The 22837-nt window shown below is 40.8% G+C and overlaps 1 protein-coding gene across 1 annotated transcript in view; it reads left to right on the forward strand.

Annotated features, from left to right (window-relative positions):
- Window positions 1-22837, forward strand: part of LOC139766819 (EARP-interacting protein homolog) — a 44162-nt gene that overhangs the window by 14486 nt on the left and 6839 nt on the right. The window contains exons 5-8 of the mRNA XM_071695740.1: window positions 80-284; window positions 7199-7377; window positions 14719-14844; window positions 22137-22292. Coding sequence (XP_071551841.1) covers window positions 80-284; window positions 7199-7377; window positions 14719-14844; window positions 22137-22292 — 666 coding nt within the window. The remainder of the gene's footprint in view (window positions 1-79; window positions 285-7198; window positions 7378-14718; window positions 14845-22136; window positions 22293-22837) is intronic.

Raw genomic sequence — 22837 nt, forward strand, 5'->3', positions numbered from 1 at the left:
TAGACTTTTTTACATAGCAATTACCTGTTCATGTATTGATGTCCGTACATAGTCAAAATATTGTTTGTGATTTCAACAGAGCTGGTGGTGAGCAAGTAGAAAAGTTGTGCAGTTTAGATGGGACATTTGGAGGTGACCCCCAGATTCCAGGGTCTCCTGTTCCTGGGCTCAGCTCACAGGTGTGGTCTGTTATGTGGGCACCTGAGCATGATTCACACCTCGTCACCCTAGTTGACAACCGTCTCTATTACTGGGATATTGAAGCTGCAGGAAAATCAGCCAAGGTGAGAAAATAACAGAAAGATTTGCAAGGCTCTCTCTCTCTCTCTCTCTCCATCTTTTTCTATGTGAAGCTCCATTTTCTGCTTTGTAGCAGAGCTTTTTCAAGTTGAATTTTCTTCATGCTTCAGATAATCTGTGGACCATAGGACTGACATTTACTTAGAAAAAAATCAGAATGGATAATTCACATTCTGATATAAGCTACCAAGCTTACTAATTCAAAAATGGTTTCCTTTATGTGAATACCACAGGAGCAGCAGAGAATATTTGACTATAAAGTTAAAATTTGTAGATTTCATGCTTTGAGAATGGATGGATGATTGAGTTGATATCACTTATCCCTGGTGTGGAGTGTTTTTGATTTTGATAATAATTCAGATTGGTAGCTATCAGTGAAATCATAGTGGAATACAGAAAGGTTACTGTATTTCATCATGGAAAAAAAGAATAACAAATCACAAATTATCAAAGGAAGTTCAACCCTAGGGGTTGGTCGATAAAATCGGTGCCTGGCACAGGCTAGGGTATATAAACACATATAGAGTTAAAATTGTGTATGGAAGACTGAGTATTTCAATTCAATGGAGATTGTTGTGCTCAGGAATTTGGTGTGGCAGTGGGTGGCCCTCTTTCGCCTGTGCTAAGTGATCTTTGTGTGAAGATTTTTGAACAAAATTGCTAAGGGATGTCTTGCCTTCTGGTGCAGTTGGTTTAGGTATGTGGATGGCATTCTTTGTGTTGTTTGGCCAGCAAGTGAGGATTGCAGGTGTTTCTCCCCTTGCTTGGGAGGTTGGTGCCTTCCATCAGGTTTGCTGTGGAGGGTGAGAGTAGTGGTGTGTTGCCATTTTTAGATTACATGGTCCATGGGCGGGGAAACGGGTTTGGGTTTGGCATGTGCGGAAGACCTACCAATGTTTGCTCATGTATCCATTGTTGCTCATCTCAACATGACAGAGTTGAATTATCATCGTTTCAGTATATATGTATATGTGTGTGTGTGTATTTTTTTTTTTTTTTTGCTTTGTCGCTGTCTCCCGCGTTTGCGAGGTAGCGCAAGGAAACAGACGAAAGAAATGGCCCAACCCACCCCCATACACATGTATATACATACGTCCACACACGTAAATTTACACACCTATACAGCTTTCCATGGTTTACCCCAGACACTTCACATGCCCTGATTCAATCCACTGACAGCACGTCAACCCCGGTATACCACATCGCTCCAATTCACTCTATTCCTTGCCCTCCTTTCACCCTCCTGCATGTTCAGGCCCCGATCACACAAAATCTTTTTCACTCCATCTTTCCACCTCCAATTTGGTCTCCCTCTTCTCCTCGTTCCCTTCACCTCCGACACATATATCCTCTTGGTCAATCTTTCCTCACTCATTCTCTCCATGTGCCCAAACCATTTCAAAACACCCTCTTCTGCTCTCTCAACCACGCTCTTTTTATTTCCACACATCTCTCTTACCCTTACGTTACTTACTCGATCAAACCACCTCACACCACACATTGTCCTCAAACATCTCATTTCCAGCACATCCATCCTCCTGCGCACAACTCTATCCATAGCCCACGCCTCGCAACCATACAACATTGTTGGAACCACTATTCCTTCAAACATACCCATTTTTGCTTTCCGAGATAATGTTCTCGACTTCCACACATTCTTCAAGGCTCCCAGAATTTTCGCCCCCTCCCCCACCCTATGATCCACTTCCGCTTCCATGGTTCCATCCGCTGCCAGATCCACTCCCAGATATCAAAAACACTTCACTTCCTCCAGTTTTTCTCCATTCAAACTCACCTCCCAATTGACTTGACCCTCAACCCTACTGTACCTAATAACCTTGCTCTTATTCACATTTACTCTTAACTTTCTTCTTTCACACACTTTACCAAACTCAGTCACCAGCTTCTGCAGTTTCTCACATGAATCAGCCACCAGCGCTGTATCATCAGCAAACAACAACTGACTCACTTCCCAAGCTCTCTCATCCCCAACAGACTCATACTTGCCCCTCTTTCCAAAACTCTTGCATTCACCTCCCTAACAACCCCATCCATAAACAAATTAAACAACCATGGAGACATCACACACCCCTGCCGCAAACCTACATTCACTGAGAACCAATCACTTTCCTCTCTTCCTACACGTACACATGCCTTACATCCTCGATAAAAACTTTTCACTGCTTCTAACAACTTGCCTCCCACACCATATATTCTTAATACCTTCCACAGAGCATCCCTATCAACTCTTATCATATGCCTTCTCCAGATCCATAAATGCTACATACAAATCCATTTGCTTTTCTAAGTATTTCTCACATACATTCTTCAAAGCAAACACCTGATCCACACATCCTCTACCACTTCTGAAACCACACTGCTCTTCCCCAATCTGATGCTCTGTACATGCCTTCACCCTCTCAATCAATACCCTCCCATATAATTTACCAGGAATACTCAACAAACTTATACCTCTGTAATTTGAGCACTCACTCTTATCCCCTTTGCCTTTGTACAATGGCACTATGCACGCATTCCGCCAATCCTCAGGCACCTCACCATGAGTCATACATAAATTAAATAACCTTACCAACCAGTCAACAGTACAGTCACCTCCTTTTTTAATATATTCCACTGCAATACCATCCAAACTTGCTGCCTTGCCGGCTTTCATCTTCCGCAAAGCTTTCACTACCTCTTCTCTGTTTACCAAATCATTTTCCCTAACCCTCTCACTTTGCACACCACCTCGACCAAAACACCCTATATCTGCCACTCTATCATCAAACACATTCAACAAACCTTCAAAATACTCACTCCATCTCCTTCTCACATCACCACTACTTGTTATCACCTCCCCATTTGCGCCCTTCACTGAAGTTCCCATTTGCTCCCTTGTCTTACGCACTTTATTTACCTCCTTCCAGAACATCTTTTTATTCTCCCTAAAATTTAATGATACTCTCTCACCCCAACTCTCATTTGCCCTTTTTTTCACCTCTTGCACCTTTCTCTTGACCTCCTGTCTCTTTCTTTTATACATCTCCCACTCAATTGCATTTTTTCCCTGCAAAAATCGTCCAAATGCCTCTCTCTTCTCTTTCACTAATACTCTTACTTCTTCATCCCACCACTCACTACCCTTTCTAATCAACCCACCTCCCACTCTTCTCATGCCACAAGCATCTTTTGCGCAATCCATCACTGATTCCCTAAATACATCCCATTCCTCCCCCACTCCCCTTACTTCCATTGTTCTCACCTTTTTCCATTCTGTACTCAGTCTCTCCTGGTACTTCCTCACACAAGTCTCCTTCCCAAGCTCACTTACTCTCACCACCCTCTTCACCCCAACATTCACTCTTCTTTTCTGAAAACCCAGACAAATCTTCACCTTAGCCTCCACAAGATAATGATCAGACATCCCTCCAGTTGCACCTCTCAGCACATTAACATCCAAAAGTCTCTCTTTTGCACGCCTGTCAATTAACACGTAATCCAATAACGCTCTCTGGCCATCTCTCCTACTTACATAAGTATACTTATGTATATCTTGCTTTTTAAACCAGGTATTCCCAATCATCAGTCCTTTTTCAGCACATAAATCTACAAGCTCTTCACCATTTCCATTTACAACACTGAACACCCCATGTATACCAATTATTCCCTCAACTGCCACATTACTCACCTTTGCATTCAAATCACCCATCACTATAACCCGGTCTCGTGCATCAAAACCACTAACACACTCATTCAGCTGCTCCCAAAACACTTGCCTCTCATGATCTTTCTTCTCATGCCCAGGTGCATATGCACCAATAATCACCCATCTCTCTCCATCAACTTTCAGTTTTACCCATATCAATAGAGAATTTACTTTCTTACATTCTATCACATACTCCCACAACTCCTGTTTCAGGAGTACTGCTACTCCTTCCCTTGCTCTTGTCCTCTCACTAACCCCTGACTTTTCTCCCAAGACATTCCCAAACCACTCTTCCCCTTTACCCTTGAGCTTCGTTTCACTCAGAGCCAAAACATCCAGGTTCCTTTCCTCAAACATACTACCTATCTCTCCTTTTTTCACATCTTGGTTACATCCACACACATTTAGGCACCCCACTCTGAGCCTTCGAGGAGGATGAGCACTCCCCGCGTGACTCCTTCTTCTGTTTCCCATTTTAGAATGTGTGTGTATATATATGTATATATATGTATATGTGTATATATATTTTATTATATTTATTTGACTTTGTTGCTGTCTCCTGCGTTAGCGAAGTAGCACAAGGAAACGGACGAAAGAATGGCCCAACCTACCCACACATAATTCATACTGTCTGCCTTTATTCATTCCCATTGCCACCCCGCCACACATGAAATAACAACCCCCTCCCCCCGCATGTGTGTGAGGTAGCGCTAGGAAAAGACAACAAAGGCCACATTCGTTCACACTCAGTCTCTAGCTGTCATGTATAATGCACCGAAACCACAGCTCCCTTTCCACATCCAGACCCCACAGAACTTTCCATGGTTTACCCCAGACACTTCACATGCCCTGGTTCAATCCATTGACAGCACGTAGACCCCGGTACACCACTTTGTTCCAATTCACTCTATTCCTTGCACGCCTTTCACCCTCCTGCATGTTCAGGCCTCAATCACTCAAAATCTTTTTCACTCCATCTTTCCACCTCCAATTTGTTCTCCCACTTCTCCTCGTTCCCTCCTTCTCTGACACATATATCCTCTTGGTCAATCTTTCCTCACTCATTCTCCCCATGTGACCAAACCATTTCAAAACACCCTCTTCTGCTCTCTCAACCACACTCTTTTTATTACCGCACATCTCTCTTACCCTATTATTACTTACTCGATCAAACCACCTCACACCACACATTGTCTTCAAACATCTCATTTCTAGCACATCCACCCTCCTCTTCATGCCTTCTGGAATGTATAGAGGGGAAAGGGAATAAAATTACTTATCAAAACTGTATGAAAATAAAACTAATGAACAGTTTATCTTTATTTTTATCCATTGGCTCCCCCACAAATAATGTACTGTCGAGGTGTGTATATGTATTCTACCAGTCCTCAGGCACTTCGGCATGATTCATACAGACTTTGAAAATCCTAACTAATCTACAACACGGTCACCCCATTTCTTAAGAAATTCAGCTGCAATACCATCTACTCTAGCTACCTTTCCATATTACATCTTACATAAGACTTTCACCCTTTTTTCCTCACCTTACCACTCGCTGTGACTCTCTACATACCACCCTGACCCCAACACCCTACATCTGCCACCCTATCATCAAACACATTCTGCAGACCTTCAAAATACTCCACCTCTTCACTTCACCATCACTACCTATTACCACTTCCCCATATACCACCTTCACCAATGTTCCCATTTGTTCTCTTGTTTTTTGCACACTATTAACTCCTTCCAAAACATCTTATTTTTCCTTAAAGTTTACTGATACTTTCTCACCCCACCTCTCATTTGCCGTCTTTTTTCAATCCCAGCACTTTCCTATTGACCTTCTGCTGCTTTCTCATTTATTTTTCCCAATCATTTGCACTCCTTCCCTCTTAGTACAGCCAATATGCTTTTCTTTTCTGCTTCACTAACAACTTCACTTCTCCATCCCTTTAATCAGTACCCTTTCTGATCTTCCTACCTCCCACCAGATGCATGCCACATGCATATCTCACACATGCCATCACTGCATCCTTAGATCTCCCATTCCACACCAGCTCCTCATGCTTTGTTTTTTCTCACCTTTTGCTGTTCTACACTTAGTCTTTCCAGTTATTTCTTCACCCAAGTCTCTTTTTCAAGCTCCTTTACTCTCACCATTCTCTTTTCACCCATAATGTTTCCTCATTTCCAAAAACAAATCTACACCCTCACATTCACTAACGTGGCCTTGCCACATTTCATCTTATGCAAGGCTTTCATCACCACTTCTCTCTTCCCCAAAACACTTTCTATGACTCTCTCACTTCATGTACCTTCTCAGCCTAAACACCCTTCATCTACCACCCTGTCATCAAGCACTTTCAACATTCCATCACAATACTCACTTTTTATCCTTCTCATATCATCACTGCCTGTTACCACTTCCCCATTTGCCTCCTTCACTGATTTTCCTATTTGTTCTCTTGTTTTCCTCACACTGTTAATCTTCATCCAGAATATCTTCTTACTATCCCAAAGTTTACCAATGCTCACTTACTCCAGTTCTCATTTACCCATATCTTCAAACCCTTCACCTTTCTGTTGACCTCCTGCCACTTCTCTTGTGCATCTCATAATCATTTGCACTCCTTCCTAGTAAGTACTGCTTATACACCTCTCTTTTCTCCTTCAGCAGCATCTATACTCTATCATCCGACAACTCACAACAAGTTCTTACCTGCCCACCTTCCACTTTCTGCATGCCACACACTTTTCTCCCACGTGCTAGCACTGCATCCCTAAATTATCCTATTTCACACCGAGTCCCCTTGCTTTGTTTACTCTCACCTTTTACCTTTCTACACCCAGTCTCTCCTGGTATTTGTTCACACACATCTCTTTTCCAAGCTCGCTCACTTTCCCAACAATCTTCTGATTCATATCATTTTCTCTTTTTATGAAAATCTCTGCAAATATTCATCCTTGCCTCTGCCAGGTAATGATTAGACATTCTACCAGCAGACCTTTCAGGACATGCACATCCAAGATTCTTTCTTTTGCATACCTATCAATTAGTACATAATCCAGTAATACCCTCTCACCATCAATCCAACTCACCTACATATACTGATCACTGATGATTAGGGTAAATTATTTTGGTAATTTCACAGTGTTTTACATTTCTTCAATTAATTGTTGTCATTGCTTCAGATAATTGGAGAAGTAACTGTGGAGGGTCGAGGCAGTGTCAGCCTTGGAACAGGGCGCTGGTACCCCCATCAGCTCGGATCACAGGTGGCTGCAACTCACGGTTCTAGTGTTCGAGCTTGGGATGTTCGAACAATGAAGTCTTCATGGTGTGTTGAAGGAGCTCATACACAGCTTGTTAGGTCAGTTATTATTCTTTGTACTTTAAAAAGCTAAGCATTTTCATATTTCATGTTGACACACGCACAACAAAGAGCTGAATGAAGTCATCAAGTTGAACACCTCATCCATACATACTCTACCACTCATGACTTCACCAATAACCATCATAATTAATGCTTCCCTCACAAAGTCTAAATGCCTTACGGCTTGGAAGACAGCATATGTTACTTCTCTACCCAGCCCATTAACTCAGTCTTTTAATAGCTTATCCCTTGTTGCCATTACTCCAATCCCCAGTCTAATTCAAGAAAAGTTTGTGTTTGATTAGGCTTATGATGACATTGCTGATTCAGTAGACCCTCAGCAGTTTGGAATTATGAAGTCTTCCTCCACCACCTTCATCCTTGTCAGTGTCTTAGACTTCATCTACCACATCTTGGAGAAGTGCTTGAACTTAATAGCATTCCCCAGTTCTAGACTTCTCTTTTGACTTTGTCAGCCACAGCTTTATCATAAAAATCCATCAACTTTGGACTATGGGGATGTCTCATCTTGTGGCTGGCAGACCTCCTGACCAGGCAACACAGGCTATCCACTTTAGGAGGCCTACCACCACCTTAATATCCTTCACTTGTGATGTCCCACAGGGCACTAAGATGGGGCTGCTCTGCTTCCTGATCATTATCAATAATGCCCTTAAGGACACAAACCAACACTGGAAGTATGTAGATAACTCCGACTTTGTGTTCAGTGTCAGGAACAACTCTCTTGACTTCATTGCCCCTCAGAACATTATCAACAACCATCAGGAGTGGACTGTGGCCAATATTTCACCATCATTCACACCAAGACTGTGATAATGTACATCATCATTGGTGGAGACAACATCCTGTCCTCGGACATCACACTTGGCCCTGACGTCGTTCTGGTTGTCAGAGACTTCAAGCTTCTTGGTTTCACTATAGATGACACTTTAAACTGGAAAAGTCTTGTCAGCACTTGTTAAATCTTCGTCATAGTCTCTTTACCTTTTCTGCCAAATTTAGACCACGAGGTGTAGCATCATCTGAACCCAGAAATTTCAGTACCATCTTCATTCTCCCTACACTCACCTATGCCTCCCCAGCCTTGTCCTCCATTCTCCCTTATAGCTGCATGGGGGGAATATCTGGAAAGAGCATGCAGAATCATCATGAGCGCATCTTACACCACATACCAAGAGGCTCACATGGCAGTTTGTCAATAAACTGCTGACACATCCCTGTGACCAAGACCTCCTTCCCCTAACATCCCACCATCATGGACTGCCAACCGTCACCACAATCGACTTGAAATAATCAGAGCTTGTAGAGACAGTGATAAGAATTATCCTAATGAATTTCATAAACAATCCATGAATAAGTGAATAGCTTAGCAAGTAATCAGCTTAGTTTACTGATAAGTATTGCTGTAACTCATTCAACATACAGCTATTCATCACTTAATGCTTAACTAATTATCACTAATTGATAATGTACAAACCATAGTATCTACTTAGTAAAACTTCCTGTATATCTGCCACTTTGACTATGCACATGTACCTCACTTCTGTCCTTGATCAAATTGTGGAAATATCCAGCTTTGCCTTGATCTTAAGCTTTCTTTAATTGTTTAACTTGTTACATTGTGACCTCCGAGTTCCATAATATCTCAACTCTTCATTTTTAATCAAATGGCTGCCTAAGTTCAATAAACAGCAAATTCAATAAACACAAAGAGACTTGTGTGAGGAAGTACCAGGAGAGACTGAGTGCAGAATGGAAAAAGGTGAGAACAAAGGACATAAGGGGAGTGGGGGAGGAATGGGATGTATTTAGGGAAGTAGTGATGGCTTGTGCAAAAGATGCTTGTGACGTGAGAAGCATGGGAGGTGGGCAGATTAGAAAGGGTAGTGAGTGGTGGGATGAAGAAGTAAGATTATTAGTGAAAGAGAAGAGAGAGGTATTTGGAAGATTTTTGCAGGGAAAGAATGCAAATGACTGGGAGTTATATAAAAGAAAGAGGCAGGAGGTCAAGAGAAAGTGGCAAGCGGCAAAAAAGAGGGCAAGTGAGAGATGGGGTGAGAGAGTATCATTAAATTTTAGGGAGAATAAAAAGATGTTTTGGAAGGAGGTAAATAAAGTGCGTAAGACAAGGGAACAAATGGGAACATCAGTGAAGGGGGCTAATGGGGAGATGATAACAAGTAGTGGAGATGTGAGAAGGAGATGGAGTGAGTATTTTGAAGTTTTGTTGAATGTGTTTGATGATAGAGTGGCAGATATAGGGTGTTTTGGTCAAGGTGGTGTGCAAAGTGAGAGGGTTAAGGAGAATGATTTGGTAAATAGAGAAGAGGAAGTAAAAGCTTTGCGGAAGATGAAAGCCGGCAAGGCAGCGGGTTTGGATGTCATTGCAGTGGAATTTATTAAAAAAGGGGGAGACTGTATTGTTGACTGGTTGGTAAGGTTATTTAATGTATGTATGATTCATGGCGAGGTGCCTGAGGACTGGCGGAATGCTTGCATAGTGCCATTGTACAAAGGCAAAGGGGATAAGAGTGAGTGCTCAAATTAAAGAGGTATAAGTTTGTTGAGTATTCCTGGTAAGTTATATGGGAGGGTATTGATTGAGAGGGTGAACGCACTGTACAGAGCATCAGATTGGGGTAGAGCAGTGTGGTTTCAGAAGTGGTAGAGGATGTGTGGATCAGGGCAGACAGTATGAATTATGTACATGTGTATATATGTATATGTCTGTGTGTGTATATTTATGTATACGTTGAGATGTATAGGTAAGTATATGTGCTGTGTGTGGACGTGTATGTATATACATGTGCTTGTGGATGGGTTGGGCCATTCTTTTGTCTGTTTCCTTGCACTACCTCACTAACGCACAACTCGATCTATACCCCACGCCTCGCAACATATAACATTGTTGGAACCACTATTCCTTCAAACATACCCATTTTTGCTTTCCAAGATAACGTTCTCAACTTCCACACATTTTTCAACGCTCCCAGAACTTTCGCCCCCTCCCTAACCCTATGATTCACTTCCGCTTCTGTGGTTCCATCTGCTGCCAAATTCACTCCCAGATATCTAAAACACTTCACTTCCTCCAGTTTTTCTCCATTCAAACTTACCTCCCATTTGACTTGTCCCTCAACCCTACTGTACCTAATAACTTTGCTCTTATTCACATTTACTCTCAGCATTCTTCTTTCACACACTTTACACCAGACTCAGTCACCAGCTTCTGCAGTTTCTCGCCCGAATCAGCCACCAGCGTTGTATCATCAGCGAACAACAACTGACTCACTTCCCAAGCTCTCTCATCCACAACAGACTGCATGCTTGCTCCTCTTTCCAAAATTCTTACACTCACCTCCCTAACAACCCCATCCATAAACAAATTAAACAACCATGGAGACATCACACACCCATGCCACAAACCAACATTCACTGAGAACCAATCACTTTCCTCTCTTCCTACACATACACATGCCTTACATCCTCGATAAAAACTTTTCACTGCTTCTAACTACTTGCCTCCCACACCATATACTCTTAATACCTTCCACAGAGCATCTCTATCAACTCTATCATATACTTTCTCCAGATCCATAATTGCTACATACAAATCCGTTTGTTTTTCCAAGTATTTCTCACATACATTCTTCAAAGCAAACACCTGATCCACACATCCTCTACCACTTCTGAAACCACACTGCTCTTCCCCAATCTGATGCTCTGTACATGCCTTCACCCTCTCAATCAATACCCTTCCATATAATTTCCCAGGAATACTCAACAACCTTTGTAATTTGAACACTCTCCTTTATCCCCTTTGCCTTTGTACAGTGGCACTATGCATGCATTCCGCCAATCCTCAGGCACTTCACCATTAGTCATACATACATTGAATATCCTCACCAACCAGTCAACAACACAGTCACCCCCTTTTTAAATAAATTCCACTGCAATACCATCAAAACCCGATGCCTTGCTGGCTTTCTTGTTCCGCAAAGCTTTTACTACCTCTTTTCTGTTTACCAAACCATTCTCCCTAACCCTCTAACTTTGCACACCACCTCAACCAAAACACCCTATATCTGCCACTCTATCATCTAATACATTCAACAAACCTTCAAAATACTCACTCCATCTCCTTCTCACATCACCACTACTTGTTATTACCTCCCCATTAGCCTCCTTCACCAATGTTCCCATTTGTTCTCATCTTACGCACTTTATTTACCTCCTTCCAAAACATCTCTTTATTCTTCCTAAAATTCAATGATACTCTCTCACCCCAACTCTTGTTTGCCCACTTTTTCACCTCTTGCACCTTTCTCTTGACCTTCTGCCTCCTTCTTTTATACATCTCCCAGTCATTTGTACTATTTCCCTGCAAAAATCGTCCAAATACCTCTCTTCTCTTTCACTAATAAGCTTACTTCTTCATCTCACCACTCACTACCCTTTCTAATCTGCCCACCTCCCATGCTTCTCATGCCACAAGCATCTTTTGCGCAAGCCATCACTGCTTCCCTAAATGCATCCCAGTCTTCCCCCACTCCCCTTATGTCCTTTGGTTTCACCTTTTTCCATTATGCACTCAGTCTCTCCTGGTACTTCCTCACTAAAGTCTCCTTTCTAAGCTCACTTACTCTCACCACTATCTTCACCCCAACATTTTCTCTTCTTTTCTAAAACCCTCTACAAATCTTCACCTTCGCCTCCACAAGATAATGATCAGACATCCCTCCAGATGCACCTCTGAGCACATTATCGTCCAAAAGTCTCTCTTTCACATGCCTATCAATTAACACATAATCCAATAACGCTGTCTGGCCATCTCTCCTACTTACATATGTATACTTATGTATATCTCTCTTTTTAAACCAGGTATTCCCAATCACCAGTTCTTTTTCAGTACACAAATCTACAAGCTCTTCACCATTTCCATTTACAACACTGAACACCCCATGTACACCAATTATTCCCTCAACTGCCACATTACTCACCTTTGCATTTAAATCACCCATCACTATAACCCGGTCTCATACATTAAAACTGCTAACACACTCACTCAGTTGCTCCCAAAACACTTGCCTCTTTCTTCTCATGCCCAGGTGCATAGGCACCAATAATCACCCATCTCTCTCCATCCACTTTCAGTTTTACTTATATCAATTTAGAGTTTACTTTCATTACACTCTATCACATAATCCCACAACTCCTGTTTCAGGAGTTATGCTACTCCTTCCTTTGCTCTTGTCCTCTCACCAACCCCTGACTTAACTCCCAAAACATTCCCAAAACATTCCCAAAACACTCTTCCCCTTTACCCTTGAGCTTCGTTTCACTCAGAGCCAAAACATCCAGGTTCCTTTCCTTAAACATACTACCTATCTCTCCTCTTTTCTCATATTGGTTACATCCACACACGTTTAGACACCCCAATCTGAGCCTTTGAGGAGGATGAGCACTCCCCGTGTGACTCCTTCTTCTGTTTCCCCTTTTAGAAAGTTGAAATACAAGGAGTGGAGGGTTTCTAACCCCTGCTCCCGTCCCCTCTAGTCACCTTCTACAATATGCGAGGAATGTGTGTGAAGTATTCTTTCTCCCCTATCCCTAGGGATAATGCTTACTTATTCTTGGATTTAGCATAAAAAAGCATTTTCTATGGGTTTTGAAGCTTTTTTCCTTGTTTTATTACACTTTTTATTTAAAAAGTTATCATTATCAGAATATTGTTAACATCTGACGATTAGGTATTAAAATGATTGGATTATTGATAACCGACTTAAGATTTGGGGTTATTGGATTATTGTCATCGAAGTTGTCTTTTCAGTTATTGGAGCCCAACACTGGTCTTGGGCATGGTAGGAGCTTTGATGTGTTAAATCAGTTATTGTGGTGTTTTAGAGATAACTGGTATCCAGAAGTCAGACCAAAACTGGAGTGTGCTTTTCAAGTCTTGTTTTCATGCATAAAGAAGCACCAAGGTAGAAGTGAGATTCCAGAAAATGGTAGCTAAGTTAACTGTGAAAATAAAAGAGCTTAGCTACATTAAGAGGCTGAATGCTATGTATATAGCTGCTTTGTAGGATAAAAGATCAATGACATGCAGTGAACAGATTTTCTCAAGATGCAGAGGTCAAAACAAGAATTCTGGTAAAGAGGTTATTTGAAAAGACATGAAGAACTGTTTTAGTACAAGGGTAGGGAATGGTTGGAAATAAGTGATGAAACTATAAATTTCAACTGCACACAATTGTGTAAAGACCTACATGATGGGGCAAAGTTTATGGTCTGGATTGCATACTTCAATATGTCCTAAGGCAGTGTGCCTCTAAGCTAGCTCTGACACTTGCTCATCTATTTCACATCTGTCTAAAGACCAAAACTTTCCTTTCTTGAAAAATTTGTCTTAATGCAACTCATCCCTAAAAAAGGATATCATTCTAAAACCCTTTCAATTTTTGGCTTTTCAACCTCATTTCTGCTGTCTCCAGAGTCCTTGAAACTCTCTTTAACTCTTATTTTCTTAAATACTCAAAATCTCATGCTGGTCTTTCAGATCACCGACATGGCACTTGCAGTGCAAGTTCTTCATTATTTATGGCCTATATTAGCCCTAAGTTAGAGTATGCATCTCAAGTTAGTCTTAATGAGATATTGAGATCTAATAAAAAAATATCCAGAAGAAGGCAGCAAAGCTAATACCTGATATAAGAGAGCTGAGCTACAGGGACAGGTGTGAGGCTATAAATATGCCCGTGTAAGAAAAGAGAGGAATAAAGGCAGACATGGTTAGAGCTTTCAAGTTTATGAATCAGATCGACAGTATCAACAGTGGACAGTTCTTTGAAGCAGCAAAGAAAGAGTAGTGAGATGTCAGTGCAGGAAGTCAATAAACGTATTGGGAAAGATGTGAAGAAATACATTTATAGGAATAGAGTTGTGGATAAATGAAATAGCTAAATGGTTAGACTCTTAATGCCGACAGTATACAGAAGTTTACAATTTTATGTTAGTTAAGAAAGTTTAAGAGATTGGGTCTCATGAGTGTAAACATTTTTCCACATACTCTACAAACTGATAATAACAATTGGTTATGACAGCCATATATATATGAACAAAATCCTGTTGTTAGGAACTATATTACCTTACTACACTATTTCAAATTGGTTATCACACAAGTTGCTTTAGTAGGTGATTTCTTTTTTCCTCCTTGTTGTTAAAAGATCTTCTAAGGAATTCATTACAGAGAGTGTAATTTATGATTATTCCAGCTTCAGAATGGTATATTTTTTGTGTTCTTATTTTACCTTGCAGAGATCTTGACTTCAATCCAAACATGCAGTACTACCTTGCAACTTGTGGGGATGATTGCAAGACAAAGTTTTGGGATATTAGGAACACCGATCAGCCCCTTAAAGAACTCGGTGACCATTCTCACTGGTAAGGAAGATTTTATGTTTGAAGGATCGTTGGAAGTCATTACACCTACTCAATTATGCAAGATAACATTCATTTTTGAATCAAGCTCCTTACTTGTCTTTCACTCCTGCAGTTTTATAAAGCTGCTGAATATATTTGGCTCGCATTAGCATGATAACAGACACTCAACAAGGAATACCACTGTCATGCTTAGTACAAGTAACAAATTTAACACTCAGTCCTGAATAGCAGTGTATAAGAACTTCTTAAGAACACCATTGTCATCAGCTGCTAATGTTATATCCTTGTGCCTTATCCAATATGTCACACTGCTTTATTACCCTGGCTCTGCCACCTTATCCATCAGTTTCTAATATTTGTCAAGTTTGTGAGATTAGGCTTCATTCTGGTCAAGACTAAACTTATTTATGTATAGTTTAAATTTGCTAACTCCAGGGGTTAGTTTTTAATTTCTAAAAAATATTGATCAATCCCATCATTGTGAAAAAAAGAATGATCTTCAATGATCCACTAGATCATTAACAGTCCACGTCCTTACCTAGTGATAAGCATGAAGGTAAATAACAGTGACTTTACAGTGTACTGTGTTGCCAGCAATTTTTGGATTTCATGTTTTGTGTTTTTGCATCCCATCATGTTTACAAAATGCCCATCTGTGTCTCCTACTTCTGGTGAGAAGATGAAATTAAAGATAATTGCCCAGTATGAAGTTATACCTGAGGTACCAAGAAAGTTCACAGCAAACAGCATGGTATTATAAGATAGGCTTTGTGTCAGATGATTTTGTCCTACCAAAGGCTAATGTAAGTGTTCTGGGGACATTTAAGGTAGGCCAGGCTAAGCTATGATGTTCAGTAGGTTAGATGTGAAGTATTAAATGTATTTTCGACATGATATTTTCGACATGATATCATAAGTCAAGGAACATCTGTATTAGAGAAATTTTTGGATGGTAATGTTACTGTAAACATATTAATGAAGTTTTTAAAGAAAGCCAGAATGTATTTTATTAAAACAATTGTAAGTTATTAAAAACTTTTTCATGATGAAAAGCACTAAATAACCATTAAGATCTGATGCATCACAAATTCCTCAAAATCAAATTAGGTCAAGTGTAACTAAAAGGCTTAGGTTACCATAAGTATCTTTAAGTGGTTTACTGATTCTCTCTGTCCATCTGCAGAGCATTATTGTGCCAGGTAAAATTTAGCCAGTATTGTGTAATCTTGATAGTGCACCAGGCCATTTTGAACACCACTGATATAGTAGGGTAGAGTGCCTTTTGAGAAACATCAATACATTGCTTCAGCCATTGAATCAGGCTGTGATTGCCACCTTCAGAGCATATTTTCTGAGGAAATGCTGCCATCTCCTCAGTGGTAGAGATAGGGAGGGTAATCCTTTGATCAGGAAGCAGTGGGAGAATTATTTCAATATGAATGCAGTGGACAGCATTGCTGTATCATGGGAAGAAGTCACACCAATGACAGAGGACAGTGTTTGGTGTAAGGTATGGCTCAGGCATGTGCAATGTTTCTCAGGTTTTTCATTGGAAGAAGCAGTGCTCCATATCTAGCAGACTTGCCAATAATGTTGGCTTGAAGGAACTAAAGAACAAGATGTGATTGAGTTGCAGGGGTAGCATTCTGAGTGCCTGACCAATGATGAACTCATATATGTAGTTAGAGACAGAAAAACTCCAAAAGGAAAAGGCATAAACATCCCCTACCACATGTTACTTTACAGCCAAGGTTGTGGCCCTTATTCATCATGTGGTTTCCAAGCTTGCACATGCCTTTGTATTCTCCAAAGGATGTAGACATCTCATTTAGATACAGGGAGCTTTATAGAGTGAGAGACATTACACATTGCTATGGTTTGATATCTCTCAAAATGCTGAGGTGAACCTGTCATCCACCACCCTCAGTTGAAACAGTTCTTGAGTCAGATAACTCAGGAGGTTATGTAAACAGCCTTAGTGCTGCTTCTGCCCCCACCATCTCTCTCTCTCTCTCTCTAACTCCTTACACCACCTCCTCAAGTCCCTATCACCACATTTTCTGGTAAGTTTTCACCTGATATTGGCTGAAGTAATGGATGTCATTCTGTGGTAAGTAGTTTTTAAGTCAGGTTGGTACATGTATATAACAAAATTAGTAAGATATGGAAAATGAATGTTCAGAAGTGTAACCCCCTTTTATGATTTTCCTCATTGGAGGGAGGCCCCAGGTACAAACAAAAGTCCACACCAGTGCTGGGACTTAATTGAAATACAGAGAGGATTATGAAAGGGAAAAAGAAGAGGCAAGGAAAAGTATTTATTAATTTTCCAGGAAGTGAAAAACCTGTCTTGTAGACCTGTCTTGTAAAATGTGCCAGATCACAGTTATTGGGAAAGACGTGAGAGGGCTGAGAGTTCAATTTCTTTTATGAAATTTTGTACAGTGATAGGATTTTCAGGAAGATAACCCTGTCATTGCATGAGGATGGCTGTATTTTGTAAATATTAAGAATAATTGATAGGCGCATGAAAGAGCGACTTTTGGATGATAATGTGCTGAAAGGTGCAACTGGAGGGATGTCTGATCATTATCTTGTAGAGGCGAAGGTGAAGATTTGTAGAGGTTTTCAGAAAAGAAGAGAGAATGTTAGGGCGAAGAGAGTGGTGAGAGTAAGTGAGCTTGGGAAGGAGACTTGTGTGAGGAAGTACCAGGAGAGACTGAGTTCAGAATGGAAAAAGGTGAGAACTAAGGATGTAAGGGGAGTGGGGGAGAAACGGGATGTATTTCGGGAAGCAGTGATGGCTTGCGCAAAAGATGCTTGTGGCATGAGAAGCGTGGGAGGTGGGCAGATTAGAAAGGGTAGTGAGTGGTGGGATGAAGAAGTAAGAGTATTAGTGAAAGAGAAGAGAGAGGCATTTGGACGATTTTTGCAGGGAAATAATGCAAATGAGTGGGAGATGTATAAAAGAAAGAGGCAGGAGGTCAAGAGAAAGGTGCAAGAGGTGAAAAAGAGGCCAAGTGAGAGTTGGGGTGAGAGAGTATCATTAGTTTTTAGGGGGAATAGAGATGTTTTGGAAGGAGGTAAATAAAGTGCGTAAGACAAGGGAGTAAATGGGAACTTCAGTGAAGGGGGCTAATGGGGTGGTGTTAAGAAGTAGTGGTGATGTGAGAAGGAGATGGAGTGAGTATTTTGAAGGTTTGTTGAATGTGTTTGATGATAGAGTGGCAGATATAGGGTGTTTTGGTCGAGGTGGTGTGCAAAGTGAGAGGGGTAGGGAAAATGACTTGGTAAACAGAAAAGAGGTAGTAAAAGCTTTGCAGAAGATGAAAGCTGGCAAGGCAGTGGGTTTGGATGGTATTGCAGTAGAATTTATTAAAAAAGGGGGTGACTGTATTGTTAACTGGCTGGTGAGGTTATTTAATGTATGTATGTCTCATGATGAGGTGCCTGAGGATTGGCAGAATGCTTGCATAGTGCCATTGTACAAAGGCAAAGGGGATAAAAGTGAGTGCTCAAATTACAGAGGTATAAGTTTGTTGAATATTCCTGGGAAATTATATGGGAGGGTATTGATTGAGAGGGTGAAGGCATGTACAGAGCATCAGATTGGGGAAGAGCAGTGTGGTTTCAGAAGTGGTAGAGGATGTGTGGATCAGGTGTTTGCTTTGAAGAATGTTTGTGAGAAATACTTAGAAAAGCAAATGGATTTGTATATAGCATTTATGGATCTGGATAAGGCATATGATAGAGTTGATAGAGATGATCTGTGGAAGGTATTAAGAATATGTGGTGTGGGAGGCAAGTTGTTAGAAGCAGTGAAAAGTTTTTATCGAGGATATAAGGCATGTGTACGTGTAGGAAGAGAGGAAAGTGATTGGTTCTCAGTGAATGTAGGTTTGAGGCAGGGATATGTGATGTCTCCATGGTTGTTTAATTTGTTTATGGATGGGGTTGTTAGGAAGGTGAATGCAAGAGTTTTGGAGAGAGGGGTAAGTATGCAGTCTGTTGTGGATGAGAGAGCTTGGGAAGTGAGTCAGTTGTTGTTTGCTGATTATACAGCGCTGGTGGCTGATTCATGCGAGAAACTGCAGAAGCTGGTAACTGAGTTTGGTAAAGTGTGTGAAAGAAGAAAGCTGAGAGTAAATGTGAATAAGAGCAAGGTTACTAGGTACAGTAGGGTTGAGGGACAAGTCAGTTGGGAGGTAAGTTTGAATGGAGAAAAACTGGAGGAAGTGAAGTGTTTTAGATATCTGGGAGTGGATTTGGCAGCGGATGGAACCATGGAAGCGGAAGTGAATCATAGGGTGGGGGAGGGGGTGAAAGTTCTGGGAGTGTTGAAGAATGTGTGGAAGTCGAGAACATTATCTCCGAAAGCTAAAATGGTTATGTTTGAAGGAATAGTGGTTCCAACAGTATTATATGGTTGCGAGGCGTGGGCTGTGGATAGAGTTGTGCGCAGGAGGGTGGATGTGCTGGAAATGAGATGTTTGAGGACAATATGTGGTGTGAGATGGTTTGATCGAGTAAGTAATAATAGGGTAAGAGAGATGTGTGGTAATAAAGAGAGTGTGGTTGAGAGAGCAGAAGGGGGTGTTTTGAAATGGTTTGGTCCCATGGAGAGAATGAGTGAGGAAAGATTGACCAAGAGGATATATGTGTCAGAGGTGGAGGGAACGAGGAGAAGTGGGAGACCTAATTGGAGGTGGAAAGATGGAGTGAAAAAGATTTTGAGTGATCGGGGCCTGAACATGCAGGAGGGTGAAAGGCGTGCAAGGAATAGAGTGAGTTGGAACGATGTGGTATCAATGTGCTGTCAATGGATTGAACCAGGGCATGTGAAGCATCTGGGGTAAACCATGGAAAGTTCTGTGGGGCCTGGATGTGGAACGGGAGCTGTGGTTTCGGTGTATTATTACATGACAGCTAGAGACTGAGTGTGAACGAATGTGGCCTTTGTTGTCTTTTCCTAGTGCTATCTCGCACACATTTCGGGGGAGGGGGTTGTTATTTCATGTGTGGTGGGGTGGCGACAGGAATGAATGAAGGCAGACGGTATGAATTATGTACATGTGTATATATGTATATGTCTGTGTGTATATATATGTATACGTTGAGATGTATAGGTATGTATATTTGTGTGTGTGGACATGTATGTATATACATGTGTATGTGGGTGGGTTGGGCCATTTCTTTCGTCTGTTTCCTTGCGCTACCTCTCTAACGCAGGAGACAGCGACAAGGCAAAATAAGTAAATAAATAAAAGAATACAATACATTTCATAAAGTTCAATACTTACATCATTATTAGACTCACTTGCTTTGAGTAAACTTTTCACACTTTCTGATCAGTAATAGAGATCTGGAAGGAAATATGATTTATCAGTCATGCATTTCAGTTTTTTTTAGGAAGTATCAAGAGAAAGAATGAAAATCCCAATAGTTAGTCCTTGCTTAGTGAGAGTCATATAGGGTACAGAGACAATGGTACTTCAAGCAACACAGCACATGCTAACAGGATTTGACTGTACATTGTCATCTCCTGTGTTGTGTCAAGCAGTATCTAATTCTATAATGTGTCAAACAACATAGTGTATGCTGACTTATTTCTTACTTTATAGTGTTAAATTGTATGGTATGTCAAATAGCAGATCCCCAAAGTGAAAGGATGTTACAAAATCTCACATTATAGAATGGATGTCCATGCTCACCTTGACATAAGCAGTGTTGCTTCATAATTTATGACAGATACAGGCAAATATGAACAGGTTTGTAATGTGGGAAGTGACATTAGTCAGGTTAGCTGTTTAATATGATAATAACTGATACTGCATAGTGGCATTATCATAATCAGTTAAGTTAGGAGGTGCTCCTACTGCATTGGGGCTCAATAATTAGGAAAAGTTGTACTTCATTGCCTCAAGGGGATATCCTGCTTTTCTGGAGTATCCACATCTCGCCCCACCTTCTCATGGTGACTTCATTAGTATATCCTCAGAGGTGGAAATGAAAAGATGAGCTCCAGTCCAGCTCCAGTTTGGATGGTATTGCAGTAGAATTTAAGAAAGAGAGTGATTGTGTTGTTGATTGGTTGGTAAGGATATTCATGCATAGTGCCATTGTACAAAGGCAAAGGGGGATAAAGTTAAGTGTTCAAACTGCAGAGGCATAAGTTTGTTAAGTATTCTTGGGAAATTGTATGGAGAAGGCATTTGATAGAATTGATAGAGATGCTTTGTGGAAGGTCTTAAGAGTATATGGTGTGGGAGGTAAGCTGCTAGAAGCAGTGAAAAGTTGTTTTCCCAAGGATGTAAGGCATATGTACGAGTAGGAAGAGAGGAGAGTGAATTGTTCCCAGGGAATATTGGTCTGCGGCAGGGGTGTGTGATGCCCCCATGGTTGTTTAATTTGTTCATGGATGGGGTGGTTGGGGAGATAAATGCAAGAGTTTTGGAGAAAGGGGCGAGTGTGCAGTCTGTTGTGGATGAGAGGGCTCGAGAAGTGAGTCAGTTGTTGTTTGCCATTGATACAGCTTTAGCGACTGATTGGAGTGAGAAACTGCAGAAGTTGGTGACTGAGTTTGGAAAAGTGTGTGAAAGGAGAAAGTTGAGAGTAAATATGAATAAGAACAAGGTTATTAGATTCAGTAGGGTTGAGGGACAACTTAATTGGGATTTTAGTATGAATGGAGAAAAATTGGAGGAAGTGAAGTGTTTTAGATATCTGGGAGTGGATGTAGCAGCAAATGGAATCATGGAAGTGGAAGTGAGTCACAAGGTTGGGGAGGAAGCAAAGGTTCCGGAAGCGATGAATAATGTGTAGAAGGAGAGAATGTTATCTCAAGAGCAAAAAAGAAAAACCCTACAGACTTCTTAGTAGATTACTTTACTTGCTTCATATACTCTGTTCTAACCCATTGACAGTCTCTCTCTCTCTCTCTCTCTCTCTCTCTCTCTCTCTCTCTCTCGACACATTGGTGTGTGCAACTCATTCTATCCAGTGCATGTTTCTCACCTCTTCAGAATGTTCAGTTATTGATACCCAAAAGCATGTTTCAGTTCCCATTCCATATCCTCTTTGGTCTCCCTGCTCCTTTTACTTCTGACACTTTTTTGTATACAGTATGATAAATCAAAATAAACAATTAAGCTACTGATAGACGCACAATAGTAATCTTTCAAGCTACTGATAGATGCACAATAGTAATCTTTCTGGTATGATATGATATATACACACCATTAAGCTTTCAGTCTTAATGCACTTCAGAATTCTGAACAAAGTTCATCTTGCAGGGTTTGGAGTGTTCGATATAATGCTTCTTATGACCAGCTGGTATTGACCTGCTCCAGTGATCAGCGAGTCATATTGTCCAATTTGCCATCTGTTGCTTCACAACCCTTTGGCACTATGGTAGACCAAGAGGAAAACACTAAAGAAGAAAAAGATAGGTCTGTTAATGTGTATATTTCTGAGTATTATATTTGTGTTGAAGTATTTTTCATGTGCATTGAATGTAGGACTGTACCTTAATGATTAAAGCTTTGTACTAATCTTGAGGATGTATGGCAGAGTACTTCTTATGCCTGCAATGGGATGTGCACCCTTTGTTAATGTAGTAAATAGGCACCTGATCCATTGTGGAATTATTATGGTTGGATATAGTGTTAAGTGCTTTACCTAGTACTTTCTTGTTTACTGTCAATTATGTGATTTTTATGCCCTGATGTTAAGTACTTTACCTAGTGCTTTCATGTTTATTATCAGTTATGTAATTCTTATGCCAGACACTGGATGAAAAAAATTACGTGTGGATTTAACAGTTATTGTAGCACAGAGATGAATTTGTGTACCAGCATCTATAAATGTTGGTAGTCCATTAGTATCCTATTTGTGATTACATATTCCTATAAAGCTATAAGGGGAGGAAGTTTTAAAATGGTGAGGCTCCCATCTGTTGAATATTCTCTGTTGTCAGAGAAGTTTATGTATGCTG

The sequence above is a fragment of the Panulirus ornatus genome, chromosome 58 (genome assembly GCF_036320965.1).
Source record: "Panulirus ornatus isolate Po-2019 chromosome 58, ASM3632096v1, whole genome shotgun sequence".
Taxonomy (NCBI): domain Eukaryota; kingdom Metazoa; phylum Arthropoda; class Malacostraca; order Decapoda; family Palinuridae; genus Panulirus; species Panulirus ornatus.